The sequence below is a fragment of the Falco punctatus genome (genome assembly GCF_963210335.1).
Source record: "Falco punctatus genome assembly, chromosome: 9".
NCBI classification, from domain to species: Eukaryota; Metazoa; Chordata; class Aves; order Falconiformes; family Falconidae; genus Falco; species Falco punctatus.
This window is the reverse complement of record NC_137589.1, coordinates 19,802,118-19,821,453: the sequence shown is the minus strand read 5'-3', so window position 1 is coordinate 19,821,453 and position 19,336 is coordinate 19,802,118. Positions and strand designations below refer to the sequence as shown.

General features: G+C 45.0%; 1 protein-coding gene across 5 annotated transcripts in view; it reads left to right on the top strand.

Annotated features, from left to right (window-relative positions):
* Positions 1-2,023: 2,023 nt before the first annotated feature.
* The window catches only part of SGPL1 (sphingosine-1-phosphate lyase 1), a 36,399-nt gene continuing 19,086 nt past the window's right edge, over positions 2,024-19,336 (top strand). The window contains exons 1-5 of one of the 5 annotated variants that reach the window (XM_080401332.1): positions 12,972-13,100; positions 14,120-14,242; positions 14,878-15,043; positions 16,968-17,035; positions 18,986-19,133. In XM_080401332.1, the coding sequence (XP_080257458.1) occupies positions 14,911-15,043; positions 16,968-17,035; positions 18,986-19,133 (349 nt within the window). In that variant the 5' untranslated portion in view covers positions 12,972-13,100; positions 14,120-14,242; positions 14,878-14,910. Of the gene's footprint in view, positions 2,174-5,979; positions 6,125-12,971; positions 13,101-14,105; positions 14,243-14,877; positions 15,044-16,967; positions 17,036-18,985; positions 19,134-19,336 lie in introns of those variants that run through there. The other 4 variants (XM_080401333.1, XM_080401330.1, XM_080401331.1 and 1 more) reach the window with 4 other exon arrangements.

The following is a 19,336-nucleotide window of genomic DNA, read 5'->3' as shown; positions in this document are numbered from 1 at the left end:
ATGTGGGTCTTGATCCTCACAAACTGCTTGTGGGGAACACTAAATTTACATAGTTTTACTGATTCTATTTTCTGTTCCTAAATAGCAGATTCTTTTCTTAAAATGATTCCACTAACTATATCACCAGGTTTTTGAGATTACTTGCTTAGCTAATGAGCTACTTACAGACTGCATCAGCACTGTACTAGTTATGGATGCTTTTGTGGATGTTCAGTGTGATATTGCCCCTGTTCTTTGGTTAAGCAGGGAAAAGGATGGGGGAAGCCAGTACAAATGGTACCTTGGGCCTTTCACATCCTCTAAACAAGCAAGTATAACTGGTCAGTGGACTATTTCTATTACAATTCAAGCCTTAGCTAGAACAGCATTAGCAGGCAACACATGCAACTTCAATTTTGTTGACCCTGCTTTTATGCTTCAGAAGCGTGTCTTCTTGAAATCAAACAAAACAGCAGCTCCACACTCCCGCTGTGCAGCTGTGAACTTCAGATCCTCACATGCACTTACAACCCTTTTGGCAGGGCTGGGCCCTGGAGCTGTGTGGGCTCCTCAGCTGCATGTTCTGTATTCCTGGCTGTGCAGCAGAGAGGGTTTACCAGTGTGGTGGGGTGGAGGAACCCTTGGAGGTCCATATCTGCTGACCTGACAGCTTCTTGGTGTGGTTGGCAGCTGCTACCAGCTTCCCAGCACCACATACTGTGGTCTTTAATCAGTCAGGAGGGAATGTATGGAAAGGAAATGAGTCTGAGTTGAGACACAATGTGTACTTGTCGTGGTCTGTTCTGGGAAGCCAATGTGCTGCTTATCTCCATCTCCTACAAGCCATGGCTGGCTGGAGCAGAGATTGTAATTCCTGCCTGCTGCTGAAGTGGGGAGCAATGCTTCTTGTAGGAGCACAGCTTGCTGTACCTTCCTTTATGTCTGACAGTTACAGCTGGAGGCTTGCTAATGGCTTACCTACTGGTTTGTTTCTTAATGTGGTGTTGGTGATGTGCTTAGGTAGGTGATGTTAAACTGCTTGTAAATGGCAAATATGAATGATTGTAAGTCTTACGGAATCAGAGAAAGTAACTTGGTCTCTAAAAGAAGCCCCCTGATCAGATGTACATAAAGACCCTTAAATCTACATCAAATCCCATTGCTTCTCCCTGTCTTTTAAAGGTTACCCCATACCTTCTCTTCAGGACTGCCAGATCTAAGCAAAATGGGGTTGAATAGGTAGATCTGTTACTACCTTAAACTACATCAAGAATGCAATATCCCTTTAAAATTATCACCAGAAATATTTAAATCTATGCTTTCCTCTCCACCTTGTGCAGGTGTCTCACCAACGTGTGTTGCAGCCAGGGTGCTGCTGACACCTGGACAGAGAGGTGTGTGCTTGCACTGCTCCACTGCAGCTTCTTTTCCTCCCCCAGCTGGTTGCTGCTTGCTTGCAGGAGTGAGCAGGCAGAGCCAGGGCCCAAGGAAGAAAGAGAGGTTTGTTCCTTTCAGAACGTTGTTATAATCCTCTCTTTTCATTACTTTGTGGAAAGCAATAAAAGCACTCTGTTTTTTCTTACTCTACCACTTCAGACTTGACTTTTGCATCAGCCTTTGAACTGATTAGTCCTGCTGGATTAATCTCAATGACACTTGTTCCCTGAAATATGTAACCTGTAATGCCCACACACAGTGTAATGCTAACAGTCCTGCTGGCAGAGAGTGCCTCATTGGGTAAACCATGACTCCTTTGGTTCTCTCTCTCCAGCCCCTTTCCCAAGACAGCCTTTAAAGAAGGGTGCAAGAGCTCTATGGCAGCATGAGCAATGCTGGCAGGCATTCTCGTTGGCAGAGTGGAGGTGTCCAGATGGAAGCTCTGTGGGAGAGATCTTGGCATTGCTAGGAGGCAGCGAGTGCTAAGAGTGATCATCCTCCAGCAAACCTAACCTCTTGGCCTTATTCTGCACCAGGCTCTAGGTCAGCTCGAGCCTGGCTGTCCTGCTCCTTGGCCCCAGGCTCCCCCTGGCAGCTCTTCTTGGGGCCAGCAGCAGCAGAGATGGATGGAGAGCTGGGCCGGAAGCTCAGGTGCTGGCTGGCTGCTGTTGGGAAAGGCAACTCTCTTTTCTCTGTGAGAGCAGCTGCTTTGGCACAGCCACACCACCAACCCCAGCACCAGCAAGGAGAAGCAGAGGTACTTTCTGTTTTTTTGTTTGTTTGTTTTTTTTTTTTTTTTTTTTTCATCTGAAAGTGGCAAAAGCCATTTCTGTCTGGGCTGTGGAGGAGCTCAGCTGTGTGATGGAGCAGAGAGAAATGGAAACCTTTTAAACAAATACAGAAAACCTAATAACCATGGAGTAAGTCTTCCAGTTTCAAGATAGGGTCTTAAACTCAGATGTAAAGCTGTGAAGAAGCCACGGTCCTTTGTTGTAATGTGCGCTGGAGAAGTGGCTCTGGTTTTTGAGACTTGCAAGTTGTTACTACTTTGATGCAAAGGCTGTTGCAGAGCCTCAGCACTCCCATGGCTACAAACCCTCTTGCAGTTCTTGGGCTAAATGGGTTCAGGGCCAGCCTGCATCCGTTTGTTCTCATGCCACCATTGTCCTCTCACCCAAATGGCTCCTCTCCCTCCCCAGTGTGTCTCTTCCTCCCCCAGTTTATATATTTATAGTGAGATATAGTACTTCTTTCCACCTGTGTTTTTACCCATATTAAATGAATCAAGCTCTCTGTTTCTTGGCATTATGTGAAGGTGTATGTAAAGCACACATCACCAAGGCTTGCAATGATGCATCCTAAGAGGATTTTTTCAGGGCTGAAGGAACAAATAAGATTTCCTCTTATCCCCTTGAGAGCAAGATGTTACTTGGATGTACATGTTTGTTTTTTTTATAAGGATATTTTCCAAATAGCGACATTTTTCTAGAAGTTTGGGGGCCTCAGTGCTTGTTGCAGAGGTTGTTTCAATGAGAAAACACAGCTTGTTCGGGGTTGTCTCAAATAGATGCTTTCTTGCTTGGCAAGTGCATGGGAAGAAGACCTACTTTGTGAGACTGATAGGGGGTTAGTAAAAGATCTGTTTGTTCCCTTTTCTGCTAAAAAGAACATCTGATATCTAGGAATACTTCTAAAAACAAACCCAAGAGGGCAGTTGTTTTTTTTTTTTGGAGATGAAAGTACGGTCTGCTGACTTATGTAAGATGCCATCTTCTGTGAGGAGACAGCTTGGATGGCATGGTGACAGCTGACAAAAACAGTTAGCACTTGTAATGCTGCACAGAGTTAAATATTTGTGCTAACTACAAATGCCAAGAGCTGATACTTGCATACCCATTTCAAAACATTGCAAAAACAAAAGCATGGGAGGTTAAATGCAAATGTTTAAAAAGCCACACCTACATCTGTGCAAAAGAATGTACAGATTTATACATTTTTTAAAGCCAAGATGTGTTCTGGAGTGACTAACCAGAAATCTTCAGTTTTACTTTTAACAAACCTAATGTCTTAGTAGGTTTGGAAGCTTGCAACAAAAGGTGCACCTCAAATGCTTTATCATGGATACATGGGGCATCAAACAACTGCTGGTTTTGATTCAACTCTGGCAAAGCTGCCAGTGGTTATCTAAAAACTGGTTGAGCGTGGGCTTCAGACGCTGCTCTCCAAGAGCTTCTGTGTAGGCCCGGGTGAAGATGAGCACTTGCTCCTGCTGCCATCTTCAAGAAGAGGGGCAGTTGCTCAAGCTAACACACCACGCCAGTGGCAGAGGCATCACCCTGTGACACACTGAACTGCAGTTGCTCCACACATTAATTTTTGGGCTGGAAACAAGCCAAATGCCACTATGGTATTTGTCCAGTTCACATCACTTACTGGCGACCAGAGCATCCACTTGTGTGTTTGCCCTCAAAACACAACCCTACCTGAGACTAGGCTGCTCTGCTGTCACTGCACAAGGAACTACTTACTTTAAATGTTTATCATAGAACCATAGAATGGTTTGGGTTGGAAGGGACCTTAAAGATCATCTAGTTCCAACCCCCCTGCCATGGGCAGGGGCACCTCCCACTAGACCAGGCTGCTCAAAGCCCCATCCAGCCTGGCCTTGAACACTTCCAGGGATGGGGCATCCACAGCTTCTCTGGGTAACATGTGCCAGTGCCTCATCACCCTCACAGTAAAGTATTTCTTCCCACTAACTCATCTAACTCATCTAACCCTCTTTCAGTTTAAAACCTTCCCTCTTGCCGTGTCACTACATGTCTTTGTAAAAAGTTCCTCTCCAGCTTTCTTGCAGGCCCCTTTAAGTATTGAAAGGTCTCTGTAAGGTGTCCCTGGCACCTTCCCTTCCCCAGGCTGAACAACCCCAACTCCCTCAGCCTGTCCTCACAGGAGAGGTGCTCCAGCCCCCTGATCATCTTCACAGCCTCCTCTGGACTTGCTCCTATGGGTCTGTGTCTTCCTTGCGCTGGGGGCCCGGAGCTGGACTCGGTACCCCAGGTGGGGTCTCACCAGAGCGGAGCAGAGGGGGAGAATCGCCTCCCTGGGCCTGCTGGCCACGCTGCTTTTGATGTGGCCCAGGTTATGGTTGGCTTTGTAATATGATTTCCCTTTCTTTTTGCTATTGTCCATCTCTCTCTCTTTCCAGGTTGCCTTTCGTTCTGCAGAGACAGCCCTCCCCGCCCCCTCCCCCCCCCCCCCCCCCCCCCCCCCCGCTCCTGTCCCCCACTTGGGGCATGTTTCCTAGTGCTGTGAAACATCCCTTGGCTACCTCCCTCTTTGCAAATTAGATGCTACCTAACTGGAAGCATCCTATGAAGAGCAACTAAGGACTGTGGGTTTGTCTAGTTTGGAGAAAAGGAGGGGTGATCCCACTGCTCTCTGCAGCTTCCTGAGGAGGGGAAGTGGAGAAGGAGGTGCTGATCTTTCCTCCCTGGGATCCAGTGATGTGATGTTCTGTGTAGGGATAGTTCAAGGTTGCATCAGGGAAGGTTCAGCCTTGACATTAGGAAGTATTTCTTCATTGAGAGGATGGTCAAACACCTGGAAAGGCTTCCTAGAAGGGTGGTTGATGATCCAAGCCTGTCAGTGTTCAAGAGGCATTTGGGTGAATGCTCTCAATAACATGCTTTAACTTTTGGTCAGCCCTGAAGTGGTCAGGCAGTTGGACTAGACTGATCTGCAGGTTCCCTTCTACCTGGAACTACTCTGTAACATGACTGCTCCTCAACGTTGCTTCCCACAACTTAAATATCCTTTGGATGTTTGCCAGGTGGTGTTTACCCCGGGTACCTAAATTAATAAAGCTGTGCTTGTGGGAGGCTGGTCCCAAACTATACCCTGCTTGTGGTGTTTGACACGGGGTCACACCTGATCCACCCAGAAGGGTTTAATGCTCTGTTTGACCAGTAGCTCTTGTCTTAAAACTCGCACAGAAAACTTTCTTCCCAGAAAACGCAGGAATGCTGTGCCACTTACAAATGTGTCATAGATCCAGTGACAGGGGTTAAGAGCAATTGGAAGTATACTGGCATGGCCTCTGAATAAAATGTCATCAACCTCAGCTGATCTTGCACTAACCCAGTATTCTCGGTGCACAAAACCGACCCTGTTAATGCAGACCTCCTGAACCCAAGGGGCCTCCTCCTGCTTTGCTAATTAGGACTCTGAGCTCAGGGAGCTGCTTGCTCCTCAACCCTCCCAACTGCCCAGGTGCTCCTTTCCCCGGTCACCGTGGCGTGTGGAAGCAGCTCCTCAGATCTGGGGTGCCAACACCAAGCAGGGGGCGAGGGTGGTTTATAAACCCCCTCTTTTTTTTTTGGGAGGCTTTTAACCAAAAGGCAGCGTTCCGCGGGTGCTGCAGCGCCGATTTTGCAGCCCTTAAACGCGGAGGGAGCGTTTTCCCGCCACTGCCGCCCGCCGCTCGCCCTTGCGTTCCCGCCCAAAGCGCGGAGCGGCGCGCAAGGGCGGGCGGCAGTGGCGGGAAGCCGCCCAGCAGGCGGCGCTGCCGTGAGGGCGCGGCGGGGAGGCGCCGGGCAATCTCGGTGTCGGGGCGGGGAAGAGCGGGGCCGCGCCGGGACCCTGCGAGGCTGAGGAGGAGAAGGAGGAGGAGGAGGAGGAGGTGGTGGCGGCGGTAGCAGCAGCGATGGTGAGCGGGGTGGTGGGTCCCGCAGCCGGCCGGCGCACGGTGGGGTGAAGGATAAGGGTGTCCCCCGGCGCGGCCTGCGCTGGCCCGGCTCTGAGGCGGTGAGGCCGGGGCCTTGTCCGGCGGAGGGCGGGTGTGGGCCGGGGGCTCTCGGTCGCCTCTCAGGGGCCACCTGGCCGAGCTCGGCCGCCGGAGGGGGGGTGTCCGGGGGGGGTGGTGTCCGGCGGGAGGGGCCCCTCCCGCCGGACACCACCCCCCCCGGACACCCCCCGCCCGGCGGCCGGGCGAGGCCCGTGCGTTACCCCTAAACTGTGAGGGGGGTTGTGTATGTGTGTGCGTCACTTGCAGGCCTGCAAGCCATGCAGTGCTTTCGTTGTCCCCCACAGGTGTCTCGTTTCAGGGCAGGGCGGGTTAGAAATGGGTTAGAAATGGTGTTTTCGGCAGGCTCTATGGGTTTATTTCAGCGGGGTGGGGTGGGATTTTTTTTTTTTTTTCTCCTGCTTGGTCTGGATTTTGGTGAAGGTGCCTGAGTTCTGATGAAAGATACATGGCTAATGGACACTTGGTTTACTTATTTATGATTTTTAAATTTGGGCTAGAAGGAGCAGAGAAACAAACTCTTCAGTTGCAACCAGCGTTGCTTGAAATATAGCTGGCTTTGGCACACAGTGGTATGGCATGCATTTTTCTGAGTCCTTAAACCTGGAAAGAGTGCTAGCTTTCCCCCCTGCCGAAAGGTACCTTGAAATTGTGGCTGCTGCTGGGTGGTAGACGAAATAGCATCATCTCTGGCCAACTGTCTTTTCCCACTTGGTCATGGGGAGCGGCTGTCCATGCCCAAACACTCAAGTGCTGCTTCCTCTTCCCACTGTGGTGTGGAGCTGTGCCCAACCAGTGTGTCACCACCTCAACATGGGGGACAAAGGCAGAGCTCGTCACATGCCTTGCATCTGTTGGCATGTGTAGCCTGGGACAGCATCAAGAGCTTGTACGGCTTGTGTTTTGGTTGCTTTCAAGTTGCCAAAAGCTAGCTCTTTTGAAACTGAGTAAATATAGCGCACCTTCTGCACGGTGTGGTCTAGACTGGCCTGGGGTTGCTGGGAGCATGCTGTGTGGTCAGGCTGTTCTCACCTTAGTCTCTCTGTGCCAAGGCTTTGTGGAGAAAACTGCTGTTCTGCTTACTGCGTCTGGAAGACCTGCACAGGTGTGCTGTGTTGTTTGTTAGACTAAACAGTAGCTACTGCACAGGGTTTCAGGTTCTGGAAAGCTAATGAAGTTGGCTGTATACTCAGGGGCTGAAGCTTTTTCTGGAGGAACACTGATACGCAGCATTTTTCCTAAACTGTGGTTTTACTCTGCGATCCTTCCCATGACCTTAGTCAAAGGGATTGTGAGGGACTAGAAACTTTCCTACCTAAATGAAAAAAACCCCAACTGATTCTCTCATGTACTGTGTGCTTCTAGCATACTAAGAGGTTTCCACCATCTCACTACCCTTTAAAGTCACAGATGTATTGCTGACCTGAGCAGGGGAAGGTCTGCTGAGATGACATCTGGCTCATTGCCTTTGATTTCTTCAGTGCATATATCTGTGGTTTGGTGGTGTTAGGATAAAACTAATCACAGCATTTATTGTGTGCATGTGGTTTGACTGGTGTGGCAGCAAACAAAACCTTGCTGTGACTCTCTTGGCAAAAGGGATTCAGTATAGCCTATTTTCTGTAAGTATGGATTTTGAGGTGCTGCTTATCTTTTCTGCCAAACACTCTGTTCTGGCAATAAAAAGGCATAGTTTCAATCCGATCTTGTGCACCCCACCACAGACCCCGGCATGCAATGAGGGTTGTTTCAGAAGGCCTGATCCGTTGATGCTCTCTGGTTTTTGGAAATGGAGTGATGCATTTTGACCAGAACTATGGCTTTTGTTCCCTGTGTCCCAGGTGGTTGAAGACATTCCCTTTCAAGATTCAGCAGGCCTTTTTTTCTGGAGTACTTAGTACTGAAATCTCTGTGTACTGGCTAAATGGCCCTTTACTGGTTAGTGGAGCCATAGGGGCTTTGAAGTACGTTTTGGTACTGTCCTTCGAGTGGGATGTATAACTGAGATTTGGATTTTGTCAATTGATGTTGTAGTAGCAGGTGCGTTGGTGTCTTTGCAGTGGGCTGTAGTGATTGTGATACCATTTTCCTTTTTAGGAAAGATTTGTGTGTCTCAGAAATTTCCAGGTAAAAGTCACTTGAAAGCCCTTGTGTTCTGTGTGTTTCTGTTTCCTTTGACACTCAAAGCTTATCAAGATCCATCTGTGCCACGTATGGGGAAGGGCATGTGACTAGGTATCAGAAGGGCCAAAGGGTTTTGTGCGTTGGTGTTGATAAGATAGTCTTCGAGGATGCTGCACTGTGGTCAAAGTTGCCCAAGAACAGAGTCATTAATGTATAATAGTGGCATTCAGTTTGTGCTGATACTAGGGGCTTTGTCAAGAGGCTTGCATAACTCTGCTAGAAAGCTGTGCCAGGTCTTGATGCTGCCTTTGTTCGTGGATGCCCATTCCCAGAATAATTGCTATGCTATAGTCTGCTTTCAGACAGCTCGAACCAAGACTTTATCTCCTAATGCTGCACGTACCTCTGCATGGCACTGAGCTACTAGCAAAATGTTTCAAATAAATACCCATTTTGTTCCCCAGAAGGCATGCAGAAAGGACTGTGTGATTTGCATCTGTGAGGATTCTGAGTGGAAGAATGAACAAATGTGTCCAGATGAGTCCCAGCACACAGGGAACTGAGCACTTTTTTTAATCCTAATTATTGCGGATGCTGAGAGAGGGCGATTCCTTGCGAAAACTGGACCTTCTTGGAGCCGGTGACCCATAAAGTTCCGTAACAGGTTCATGTAGGACATCGGTTGACTGAACCCTGTCTCTGAGGAGATTTGAGATCTGTGCTACCTGGAGCATGCCTAGATGTTTCCAGAAATTTTGCTTTATAAATTGGTTTGTTGTAGTGAGCGAAGTGAACAATAGGTAGTAATATCTTGTGCATGTTTTGGGTTAAATGAAATCTGCAGTCGTGCCTGATTTGGTTTCATTCAGGCTGTTGTAAAACTGCACATTTTTTGAGCCTCAAATCGGCCTTTCTCCATCTTGTTTTGGTAGTTTTACCTACCTTCTCTGCAGTGGAATCTGGGATGCTGTTGCTGTTACTGTGAGTTGCTCCCTTGTTTGTTTTTGTGCTGAAGCTATAATTAGCCATTGTCTAGCCACTCCCCTTGAACTCTCAGGGCTGGTGGGATAGTATGTATACATTAATTTAGCAACCACTGTATATGGCCAAAAAAAAATTGCCATTGCCCTGAAAACAAACAAAAGAAAAAGTTTCATTATGGCATTGGTGGAAATAAATGAATGCAGAAGAAACTGGTGGTGCCAGGAAGCTGTGGTAAGATGAGCATGACCTGGATTTTTTTTTTCTTTCATGTAGTTCAGCCCATACATCTAAAGGTTCCTGACTTGATTTCTGAAAGATCCTGTGTATGGCATCGCTCTGTGCCCACATCCTTTGGTGAAGGGGCAGCATGCAGGCCAAACCCTGAGCTATAATTAGGAGGTGACTAACAAATACTCTCTGCCCGGTGCTTATGTAAAGATATTTGTCACAGTGGGGCTGGCAGGGAGGGATGGACAGAGGAGCAGATTTCACTACTGAAGTGCAAATCAAAACACTGCAGGCACATGCAGCAGCTGGTACCCTTCGAGGCTGAAGTGACATTGCTCAGTCCCATTCCCTGGCTCTCCAGTAAGAAGCTAGCTGGCTGGCAGCTTGCAAGTCCAGTACTTACCTGCACCTAGGCCAGTTATGCTGTGTAGTTATGCTGGGCAGACATGCCTTTTGTGGCCAGAGCATGTACAGGCAACAAAGTGTTAGCTAAGGCATGGCTAATTGAAGTCTTCCTCCTTCTTAGGAGCTGAATAAATAAATGAAGCTGCTGTGTCGTTGCTGGTTTTGTGTGGTTTATTTTTAATCAGGAAGCATTCTCCTGGGAAAAACTTGTTACATAGGGCACAGGCCTTAATTACAGCGGTAATACCTGTATTGTTCATGTTGCGGTAATCAGAGTTGACCTAGCTCATGCAGTTGCTGTGAGTGATCTCTCTGCCTTGATTTTCTGCGTGCCAAGTTGCATGACACTGCCTCGTTCACTGGCTCTGTTAAGTGAGGAAGACAAATGGCAAACGCAGAGGTTAAGGTTTGGGCATGGCAAGGTGTCACAGGGTCCCTGGTTTGGGAAAATGTGTGGCCTCAGGTGAAAGCTGAGGATGTGGTTTGGTCTTAGCAGCTCCTACTCACACAGTGAGCTTAAGATTCATGTTATTGCTTAAAATAAACTTGCCTTTAAAAGCTACTTTTATTCTGTGGCCCACTTTGAATACTCTCCTGGGGGAAGAAAGATTCTGCTGATAAAACATTTTTTCTACTTTTTCCACAGGTAAACTTTTAACGGTGCTTCCACTTTACAGTGTCAGAAACGGGAGGCGCTTATAACAATAGTGTGAGGTCCTTCAGTTTACTGCCTGTTTCTCTGTCTCTTTTTATTTTTATTTTTTTAAGCTTATTTTGAGTCCTAAAACTCACAGCCGAGGAAATACTGTTCTGGCAAAACTGCAAAATGTGCTCTCTTTAGTTCTGACATTTTTTCCCCCCTCTTTTCTATCATCTGGGACAGGAGAGCATTACTGCAGTTAATTTGTCCTCTTTTGTAGTGGCTTAAGTGCTATCCCTGGAAGGAGCTCAGCTAGCTAATGGCTTTTGGAAATAAAGTACTAAGGATGTATTCCTAATCTGTGGAGCTAAAAATTCAATATGTAAACTGCTTGGGTTGCTGGGTGCATTAATATCAGTACAAATGAACACTGCAAGTCCTAATGATAGCAATTAGTATTTTGTCTGATACCTGGGTCTGTCTTAATGCTCTGAGAATTAAAACCAAATCCTCCAGTGGAGATTTTTTTCCCCCGTGCTTTTTAGTGCACTCATAAGTCGGGCTTTTAAACTCCTTCTAAAATAATCCTATGTCTTTTGAAGCTTTTGTGCGTAGAAGGTTCTCTTAAGGAAATAAAACCAGCTTATCTACTCTCCTGTAATGGGAAAGGAAACCTTTATTTTTTTGATGCCTTCACAAATAAGCAGGTTATTGTCTTGCATGAAATTCTGTCCTGTAGATAAGGCTTAAAATCAGGTCAGCTTGTTGTCTTTAGCCCAGCTGGGGAAGCAGTAATAGCAGGAGTGAATGAATGCTATAATCCTGCAAAGCTGGAAGTGCATCTCTTCTTACTGCATGTGATGTACATTTCTTTTGGCTGAGGTTGATTAGAAAAAAACCCACCCCCACCTGTTTTTTACTCTGTTAGGAGCAGCTTCTCCAGGGCAGTAGGGGAAGAGATTCACATGGCTTGGCTGAACATGGGATATTTATTACCCGTTCTCCTCTCCCTGTGAAATAAGGAAGCAGTGTAGCGCTGCAGCAGTGAGGCTGCAATCACATGTTGTTGGGTAATAAAACCAGAGTACATTCAAATGCAACTTTCTAAATGCCCTCTAGTTTCTGTAGGATTAAGTCAGTAATTCAAAAGGTAGAGGTCCCTCTTATCTTGCTGGATGCTTTGGGGCAAAGAGGCACTTCAAAAACACTGAATGCGTAGTTAGCTAGGGAGCTGAGCAGTTGTTTCATTGCTAATTCCTCTTCCATGCCAATTTTCACTGTTTTTTTTAAATCTCTCTTTTTGGTATCCTAAATTAATCAGTCTCATCCTCCAACCTCTTGTAAGTATGGAAGTAGGTAAGAAGGAGAAAATGAGAAACAGAGAGAAAACTTCATCCTGTTGAACTGTATTCTTTGTGGAGTGATGTCAGATTGTTGAAGCAAGAAAGGGAAAGAAATTCTTCAGTGGCTTAGAGTTAAGATAATGAAAATCTTCTCTTATTTATTCAAAACTTGGACATACCATTGAGTTACCATGTATGCTGGTGTGCATACTTCTAGCTTGGACTTAACTTAAGGTAAAATATTTTGTCTTGCATCTCAGGAATAGAAAAGTGAGCGGAGGCACAGTGCCTTGTTACCTTACCACAAGTACAGCAGAAAGGTGGATGTGGTCATTCATCCGTGATGTCTTCGTTATGCACCTGAGCCTTTTTTGCTTGTAATGTGGCTGAGAAGATACTTCTGTGCAGCAGCATGCTGGGGTTACTGTGGTGTCATGCATTTCAGAAGTCCCATCTGCGCTTTGCTTGGGGTCACGGCAGTTCAGAGTTGAGCAGCCTGACTCTGACAGTCTGTGGACCAGAGCACTGCTTTGATGGGCTCTTGGAAAAGAGTAGACAGGTGGGCCTTTCTGGTGGGCTTTCTTATCTTGTGATAGGTTGCAAGACTTGCCACTGGTATTGGTTGAGTCTAGAAAAGCTGACATATTTTTCCTCCCGTCCCAGTGGAGAGCTGATGTGCTGCAGAACACAGTGGTTTCAGTGAGGAGGCTGTGATTTGACAACTAAATGTGCAGTTGACTAGGGTCTTCTGTCCAGAGCTTTCTCCAAGAATGAGATCAATCTCTTGGCAGATTTATTTATTTTAACTTGGCTGTTGACTTAAGTGACTTATGTCTAGAAGATTATGTTTTGTTTCGATGTTGAGCTTATAGCTTTACAGTATTGTCCATCTTCAGGAGAAAGAAGCACAGCCCACTTTATATTCGGTGCTGCAGCATTTTCTTGCCATCAGCTGAAAACAGCTAATGAGACACCACATTAGTGACTCTGTTTCCATCCTTTAAGTGCAGCTCAAAATTGAGTGATATCCTGTCATTTGTTCTAGGCAGTGAACCACAGTCATCATTGTTGGTTAGACACTCCTTCCCAGGGTTTTTCAGAGAAGATTGTGCAAACTTGATGAAACTTAAGTACCACCTCTGGTTAATTGAAAAAGGTAGGTCTTCCCTTAAATTCTAGGGTTAAATCAGCTTTGTGGTGACTGGATTGGAGGACTGGGTATTAGCTAGGACATTGCCTGACTGCAGTGGTTTATGTGGCTGCCTTGTTTTCAAGGCTGAAGTAGTTGGTGTGTTTTTAAATTGCCTTTTGCTAGGCAGATGGGTGCTAGTTAGACTTCTTACAGCTGGGTACTGCTCCTTATGAGGAGACCTGGTTTTGCCCAGTTTAGTCTGTGCCCCTTCAGCCTGTGCTCAGCAGGGGTGATACTAGTCCTCTGCAATGGATTGACACTGCTGTTTTGCTGGAATTTTTTAGCTTTATGTTTGGGTTGCTTAAATATTTTTAAACTCTCTCACGATGTGCATTTTGCTGCTTTTCCAAAGTAGTGAGCATTCATTAGCGTTGTTTTTTTGGTAAGGAAATCCTGCCTTCCTCTGTTGATTATTTGGAAGAATGTGGATTTTTCAGGCTTTTTTGTAGCCTGTCCAGTTGTATTGGAATGACACGTTACCCCTAAAGGTGACCTTAAAAAAAATTAAATACTGCTTCTGTTGCTGACGTGACCTGAAAGTGAGATCTGTAAAGGGTCATGAGAAGGAAAGTTTTAGCAGTTTATTTATAGCTGTCTTTGCAAGTTGCTCTAACCCCACTAAGAGTATGGCAGCATAGGTATCAAGGATGTATTCCTTTCAAGATTTAGTAACAAATCTTTTGAACGGTCCCATGTATTTTCAGTGGTGTTTGGAAAGTGAAACTTCATAGAGCTGGAGATCCCTCCAGAAAATTCCCCAGCAAAACTGGTCAGAACTAAGCTTGATGGTAGGTTAAAAGGCCAGAAGGATTTGAAGAGCTCTCTGGGGGCAGCTGAAAAAGCTTTAAAAAAAATAAAGTAAAAATGCACAAGTTTTTGTCTGTAACATGCAATGACCTCCTCCCAAATACTCATCTTTGATCATAGCTCTAAACAAGGTGTGATTACCTGGATTGTTCTTATCTCTAGAAACCTTTTTCCAGGGAATTGTAACAAAGACCTCTGTTTTGGGGGAAGTGGCCTTTTTCCCTTGTGCATGTCCGGTTTTCCCTACCCTGTTCTTCTGAGACTCTTGAAGAGAGCGTGCTTTGAAGCTATTGATTAAGGTACTTGGGCTCTGTCCCAGCAATAATTGGTAGTTTGACGTTGTAGTTGTTATTGCATCAGAGTTTTCTGTTTTTTATATTGGCAGCAACAGTGTTTGTCTCTTTCGTCCTCCCTTTGTATGGAACGTACTAATTATATGTTAAGGAATTGCTGAGTGCTTGCATCTTTAAAAATCCAGCACTAGGTACTTAATAGATGTGCTTTGATGGTACCCGATGAAGAGTGGCTTCTTTCTGGTGGATGTATTGTAGTAGTTCAGTCTTCATTTGCTGAATCCTTTCCAAGGAATCCTGATAATTCCTTGGAAAAAAAATATTAACACAGTTGCTTCTCTTGGACTGTAGTAAGATCTTGTCATGAGTCTTGAATATCTTGCATATCTTAGTCATCTGGCCTTGGCACTTTTCTCTGAATATTTGAAGTCTCTCAAGACGTGTATTTTTAACGGTGGCCCTTGACAGAAAGAGAATGACGGCTATCTCCTACCTGTTCGGTTTACAGGAATTAAGGAAAGCATGGGGTCTGCATACTGAAAAGCACCATTTTAATATGCAATAGACTCATGCACTTTCTGATGCCCTATTTGTGTGCATTTGAACTTTTCTCAATATCCTTCTTACTTTCCTTTGTGCAGGATGCCATTATTCCCTACAAGGAAATCCTCCAGATGTATTGGGAGAAAGCAACAAGCTTTGTGAATGCCCAGTGTGATGGACTTGAACCCTGGCAACTGGTTGGGTTGACGTTTTCTTCAACACTTTTAAGTGTATGGCTGCATGGCTTCCTCTTCCAGCCTGAAAGTAAGTATTTGAAAGAGGGGATTTTCTTACGTCTGGGGGGAAGGGAGAGGGGGCAGAGTTGTTCCTAAATTGAGGAAGGAAAGAGGATAAAAGAAAGCCAAACACTTCCTAAAACAGAATTTCTCCTGTCAACTAGTATGAACGAAACCCTCTTCCAAATTAAGGTCAAGGCCTGTCTGATCAATGAAACATTCACCCCGTTTCTTCAGAGGGTGCGGTAGGCCAGCCTGGAATATGCCTGCATCTCCTTCCTTTCCTCTTGTTTCCCTTTTGCTTTTGGCTACAGCATTTACTTGTCACAACTCTTTCTTCTTGCTCAAAACCTGGGAAAATGTATCAGAGAGCTGGATTCTTGTGAACTTAGCCACTGGTGCAAAGTATCTGGATAATTCTTGCTCTTGATTGTTTCCTTTCCTGCTGGGGGAGGAGATGTGGTTTTGATTTGGTGTTGGGAGGCATGTTTCATCCTCAGGATGTTCAAGATAATTGCATGTGGTGGTGGTGAGTGGATTTTTTTCTTAGGAGCATCTTCCTGTTTTGAGTGGTTTCTGATATTCTGACAGCTCTTCAGTGTCATCTCTTTAGATGAACACACAGTTTGCTTTGTGATGGTCAGAGATAATACCTTGCCCTCAGAGCAGAACATGGTGCTTTTCAGTTCCTGTAGGCTTTAGGGTTACACTCCTGTGGCAATTTGTTAAAAATAACCAAGTTTTTAACTTGATGTTTACTTCTGTGCCTCTCTGAACTTCAACCAGCCTTTTTCTTTTTAAGATGAGAGTAGCTGAATAGTTGGGAGGTCTATGGAAGGAACAAAATGGTATGAAGCTTTCGCTCAGTACAGGGTTATCTTACCTTCTTGGCTAGTATTTGTGCTGTTGTACAGTATTTTTTTTTTAAAGTATTGACTAGCTGTTAAAAGATCTCACTAGATAGAGAAGACTGCAAACTCCTGAAAAATTCTCACTGTGGAAGTTACTAAAAAAACTGCACACTAAAATGTGCAATGGAAATGTTATTGTCAGAGTGTTAATGAGTATCTCCTACAGTATGTGCAAAACTAATTACTGGCCTTATTTATGTAGCTTTTCAAAATATATGAAGTGAAATATGTATATGGGGGAGGGGGGGAATGTAGATAAAATTGCCATGTCCCAAAGTGGTCAATTGTTAAAGTTTGTTTCTTGGTTTGTGTCCTGTAACTTCTGGTGCTCAGTTGGAATGCCTGTAGGAGTCAAAAGGCATTTTTGGTGGCTATAAAGCATCTGTGTCATCCTGCTTTCCTTCCTGCCTTTAGAGCTGCTCCAGGAGTTTTCGGGTATTTGTCATCAGTGGCTTCTGTCATTTCAGTATTTGGGCTGCGGTGGAATTTCTGCTCCTCCCTCTGTCTGACGCCTTCCCCCTGAGTTGCCTCCCGTTGGCATCATGTGTTTTCTTTATCAGACGGCCAGGCACTGGGAGAATCCTTGTCACGTTATGGCTAAACTGCTATTTCCTTCTTTGGTCTGGGAGCCTGTTTCATGTTCCTGAGTGTTTTCATGGTACAGTACTGTTCTGGTTTGAAGAGGCAGAACATAATTTCAAAAAATATTTTCCATTTTTGCTCGAGACCTTACCTTTAGTGAATCCTAAAATACCTCTGTTTCCTGTAAAATTCCACGTGTAGGTGTGAGTTCCCTTATAAGTAAGGAAGCAAGTCAGATTTTTTATTCCTTTGGGTGGGTACTGTTCACAAGTCAGATGTTTCTGTAGCATGGTCCACTTCCATCAGTCTCACCATGTCTCCTTGGTCACTGTGTTATTTTAGCTTGGATCAGAAATACTGAGCCTGTGTCGTGGGCTGTGTCAGAAGTATTGTGCTCCAAGCCCATTTTTTTTTATTTCTTGAGTCATCTTAGGTTAATTTCTGACTTTTGTCTTTCAGGTTTAACATCCCGAACTAAAAAACAGTTTTTTAAACTACTGAGAAAAATGCCATTTGTTGGGGCTATAGTAAGTATTTCAACAACTTTTCTTAATATTATTCCAGGTCTCTGTTTCAGCCCACCTTGCTGTTCAGAAAACTTACAGTCCTGTGTATCTTTGTTGTCATGTTACTGCAATCATAATGATGCAGGGATATAGATCTGGAAGGTCTACTGCCACCTGGTTTAATGAAAGATACAATTTCTAACTAGTCTTTTTGTCATAGTATCACTCTCATAAAATGTGGATGCCAGCTTTTTTTTTTCCAAACTAGGAACCAGTAAGAGTGGCTACGGAATTTTCTAGTAACACTTCTTCAGTCTTAGATTTTAAGAGAATTATTTATGGAAGAAGGGGACAGGATTGAACTGGAGTTGTTCTTCTGAAACAACGTCTTATTCTTGAGCAAGTGTGAGACAGTCAGGTGTTTGTTATGCAACATGGAAGGATAATTTTTTTATCAGATGGTTGCCCATGATTGGTTTGGAGCTCAGATACCTATTTGCAGTAGTTAGCATTATAGCACAAAGATACCAGAAGTTTGTGTAATCATTAAAATGACACAAGCTTTAGTGTTTGGGAGATGGTTTTTTTTACTTCTGAAAAAAACCCTGAAACTACAAATATCAGCGTGTTTTAGCACGTTAACGACTTAATGATCAAGAACGCACAGCTTTGTCTATTTTACCTAGTAAATGATGGTGTCACACTTGATTGCACTCATTTCTGCTTGGTGTGTTGGCGTATTTACACAGTGATTTGGGGGTCTGTTATAGGCAATTTTACCAGGTAAGAATGGCAAAGAGGAACTTTTTGCTGTGGACATGGAAGTTGTTCTCAAGTTTCTCCCCCAGCCCTATGGAAGGGACTAGCCTACCCCCTTTATGTTGTGTTAAGTGCCACAGCTTTCACCTTCTGACTTGAGTAGCCCTTGATCAGGTGAACTAATGACTTGTTCTCTTCTGCTTATGGTTTTTGTCTGCCTGTTAGAAAAGGACACCTGGGCACCTTGTATGCAGTCCCTATGTTGTCCAGACTCAGCTTCTCGGGGCTAGCACTGATAAGCTCTACTGTGCCAGAGGACTCCTGGTGTGCTGTATATGTGTACTCTTTCTGCCCTTTGGTAGGCTGATACCTGATAACCTATCAGTTGCTTACAGGAGGCCTTGACTTTGAGGCATTCCAATGTCCAAAAGGCTTTAAAGCTGATGATACACCAACAGCTGTGTTGCCTGGAAGAAGAGTCTCTCCATTGGAATGTGTTGTGAGAAGAAGTCTGGGCCTCCTGAATGTGGGGGGGGGGGGGGGATGAAAGAAATCTCCTAACTGTGTCTGTAGTGGAGATTTCTTTATTGTTTCCCTCTATTCTCATGAGTGTCTAAACTGTATGTGTGGTGGCAAAGGAGACACAAGTTACAAAATAGAACACATCTGAAGACTTCTACAAATTAAAAACTGTGACTTAAAAAGGTTTCGTGGATAAAAATGCAGTATTTTTGCCTTTAGCTTTGTTCTCTCAGGCATTAAGGAAGGAGCTCAGGGCGCCCACTGCTCCTTGATACACAGTGAAGAACATACTCTGGATGTTGCGGTGGTAATGTCTGTGCTGTTAAACGAAATGTAGCTGAGCAGTGGCCCAAGTGTGACTCCATGAACACCTGCACTGGTAACTTGGCATAGTTCTGGGCTGTGCCAGCTACTGTTCCCACAGACAGTTCCCATGAGCATGGTTTAGAGCCGAGTGTGTGCCAGTTCACTATTCCAGGCAGCTTGTTTTTGGAGGGAGAGTTTGGTAGGCAGGAGTTGAACTGTGTGGCTGTGAACTCTGCTATGCTTTTTGGTCATAGAGCTGAAAGAGTTCCTGTCTATTCTGCCTAACAGTATGGATGTAGCTAGTGAGTTCAGTCTTGCATACGCTCAACAATTATTTATGATATGGCCAGCACCATTGTTGATGGGGTTTTCCTTTCTTTTTAGATTCAAAAGAAGATTGATGAAGCCTTGAATGATGTCACTTCCAGTTTATCCTTCCTGAAAGATGAAAAGGATTATATCAAAGCACTGCCGGAACAAGGCATGAGTCAGCCTGAAGTACTAGAGAAGATGAAAGAGTACAGCTCAAAAGGTATGCATGCGAGTCTACTGCAGCAGAGGTGGGTCTGTTTCATAGACCTAACATTACTCTCTTAAATGAGTTCTAATGACTCCTGCTTATGGTTTCATCTTAAATATTTCTTCCCTGATGTTATTTGCTTGCAAGTTTTTGTCTGTTTTCCTTCTGGAAGTGACCAAGATGAGTATTCGTGACTTCTAATACTCAAGTAGAGT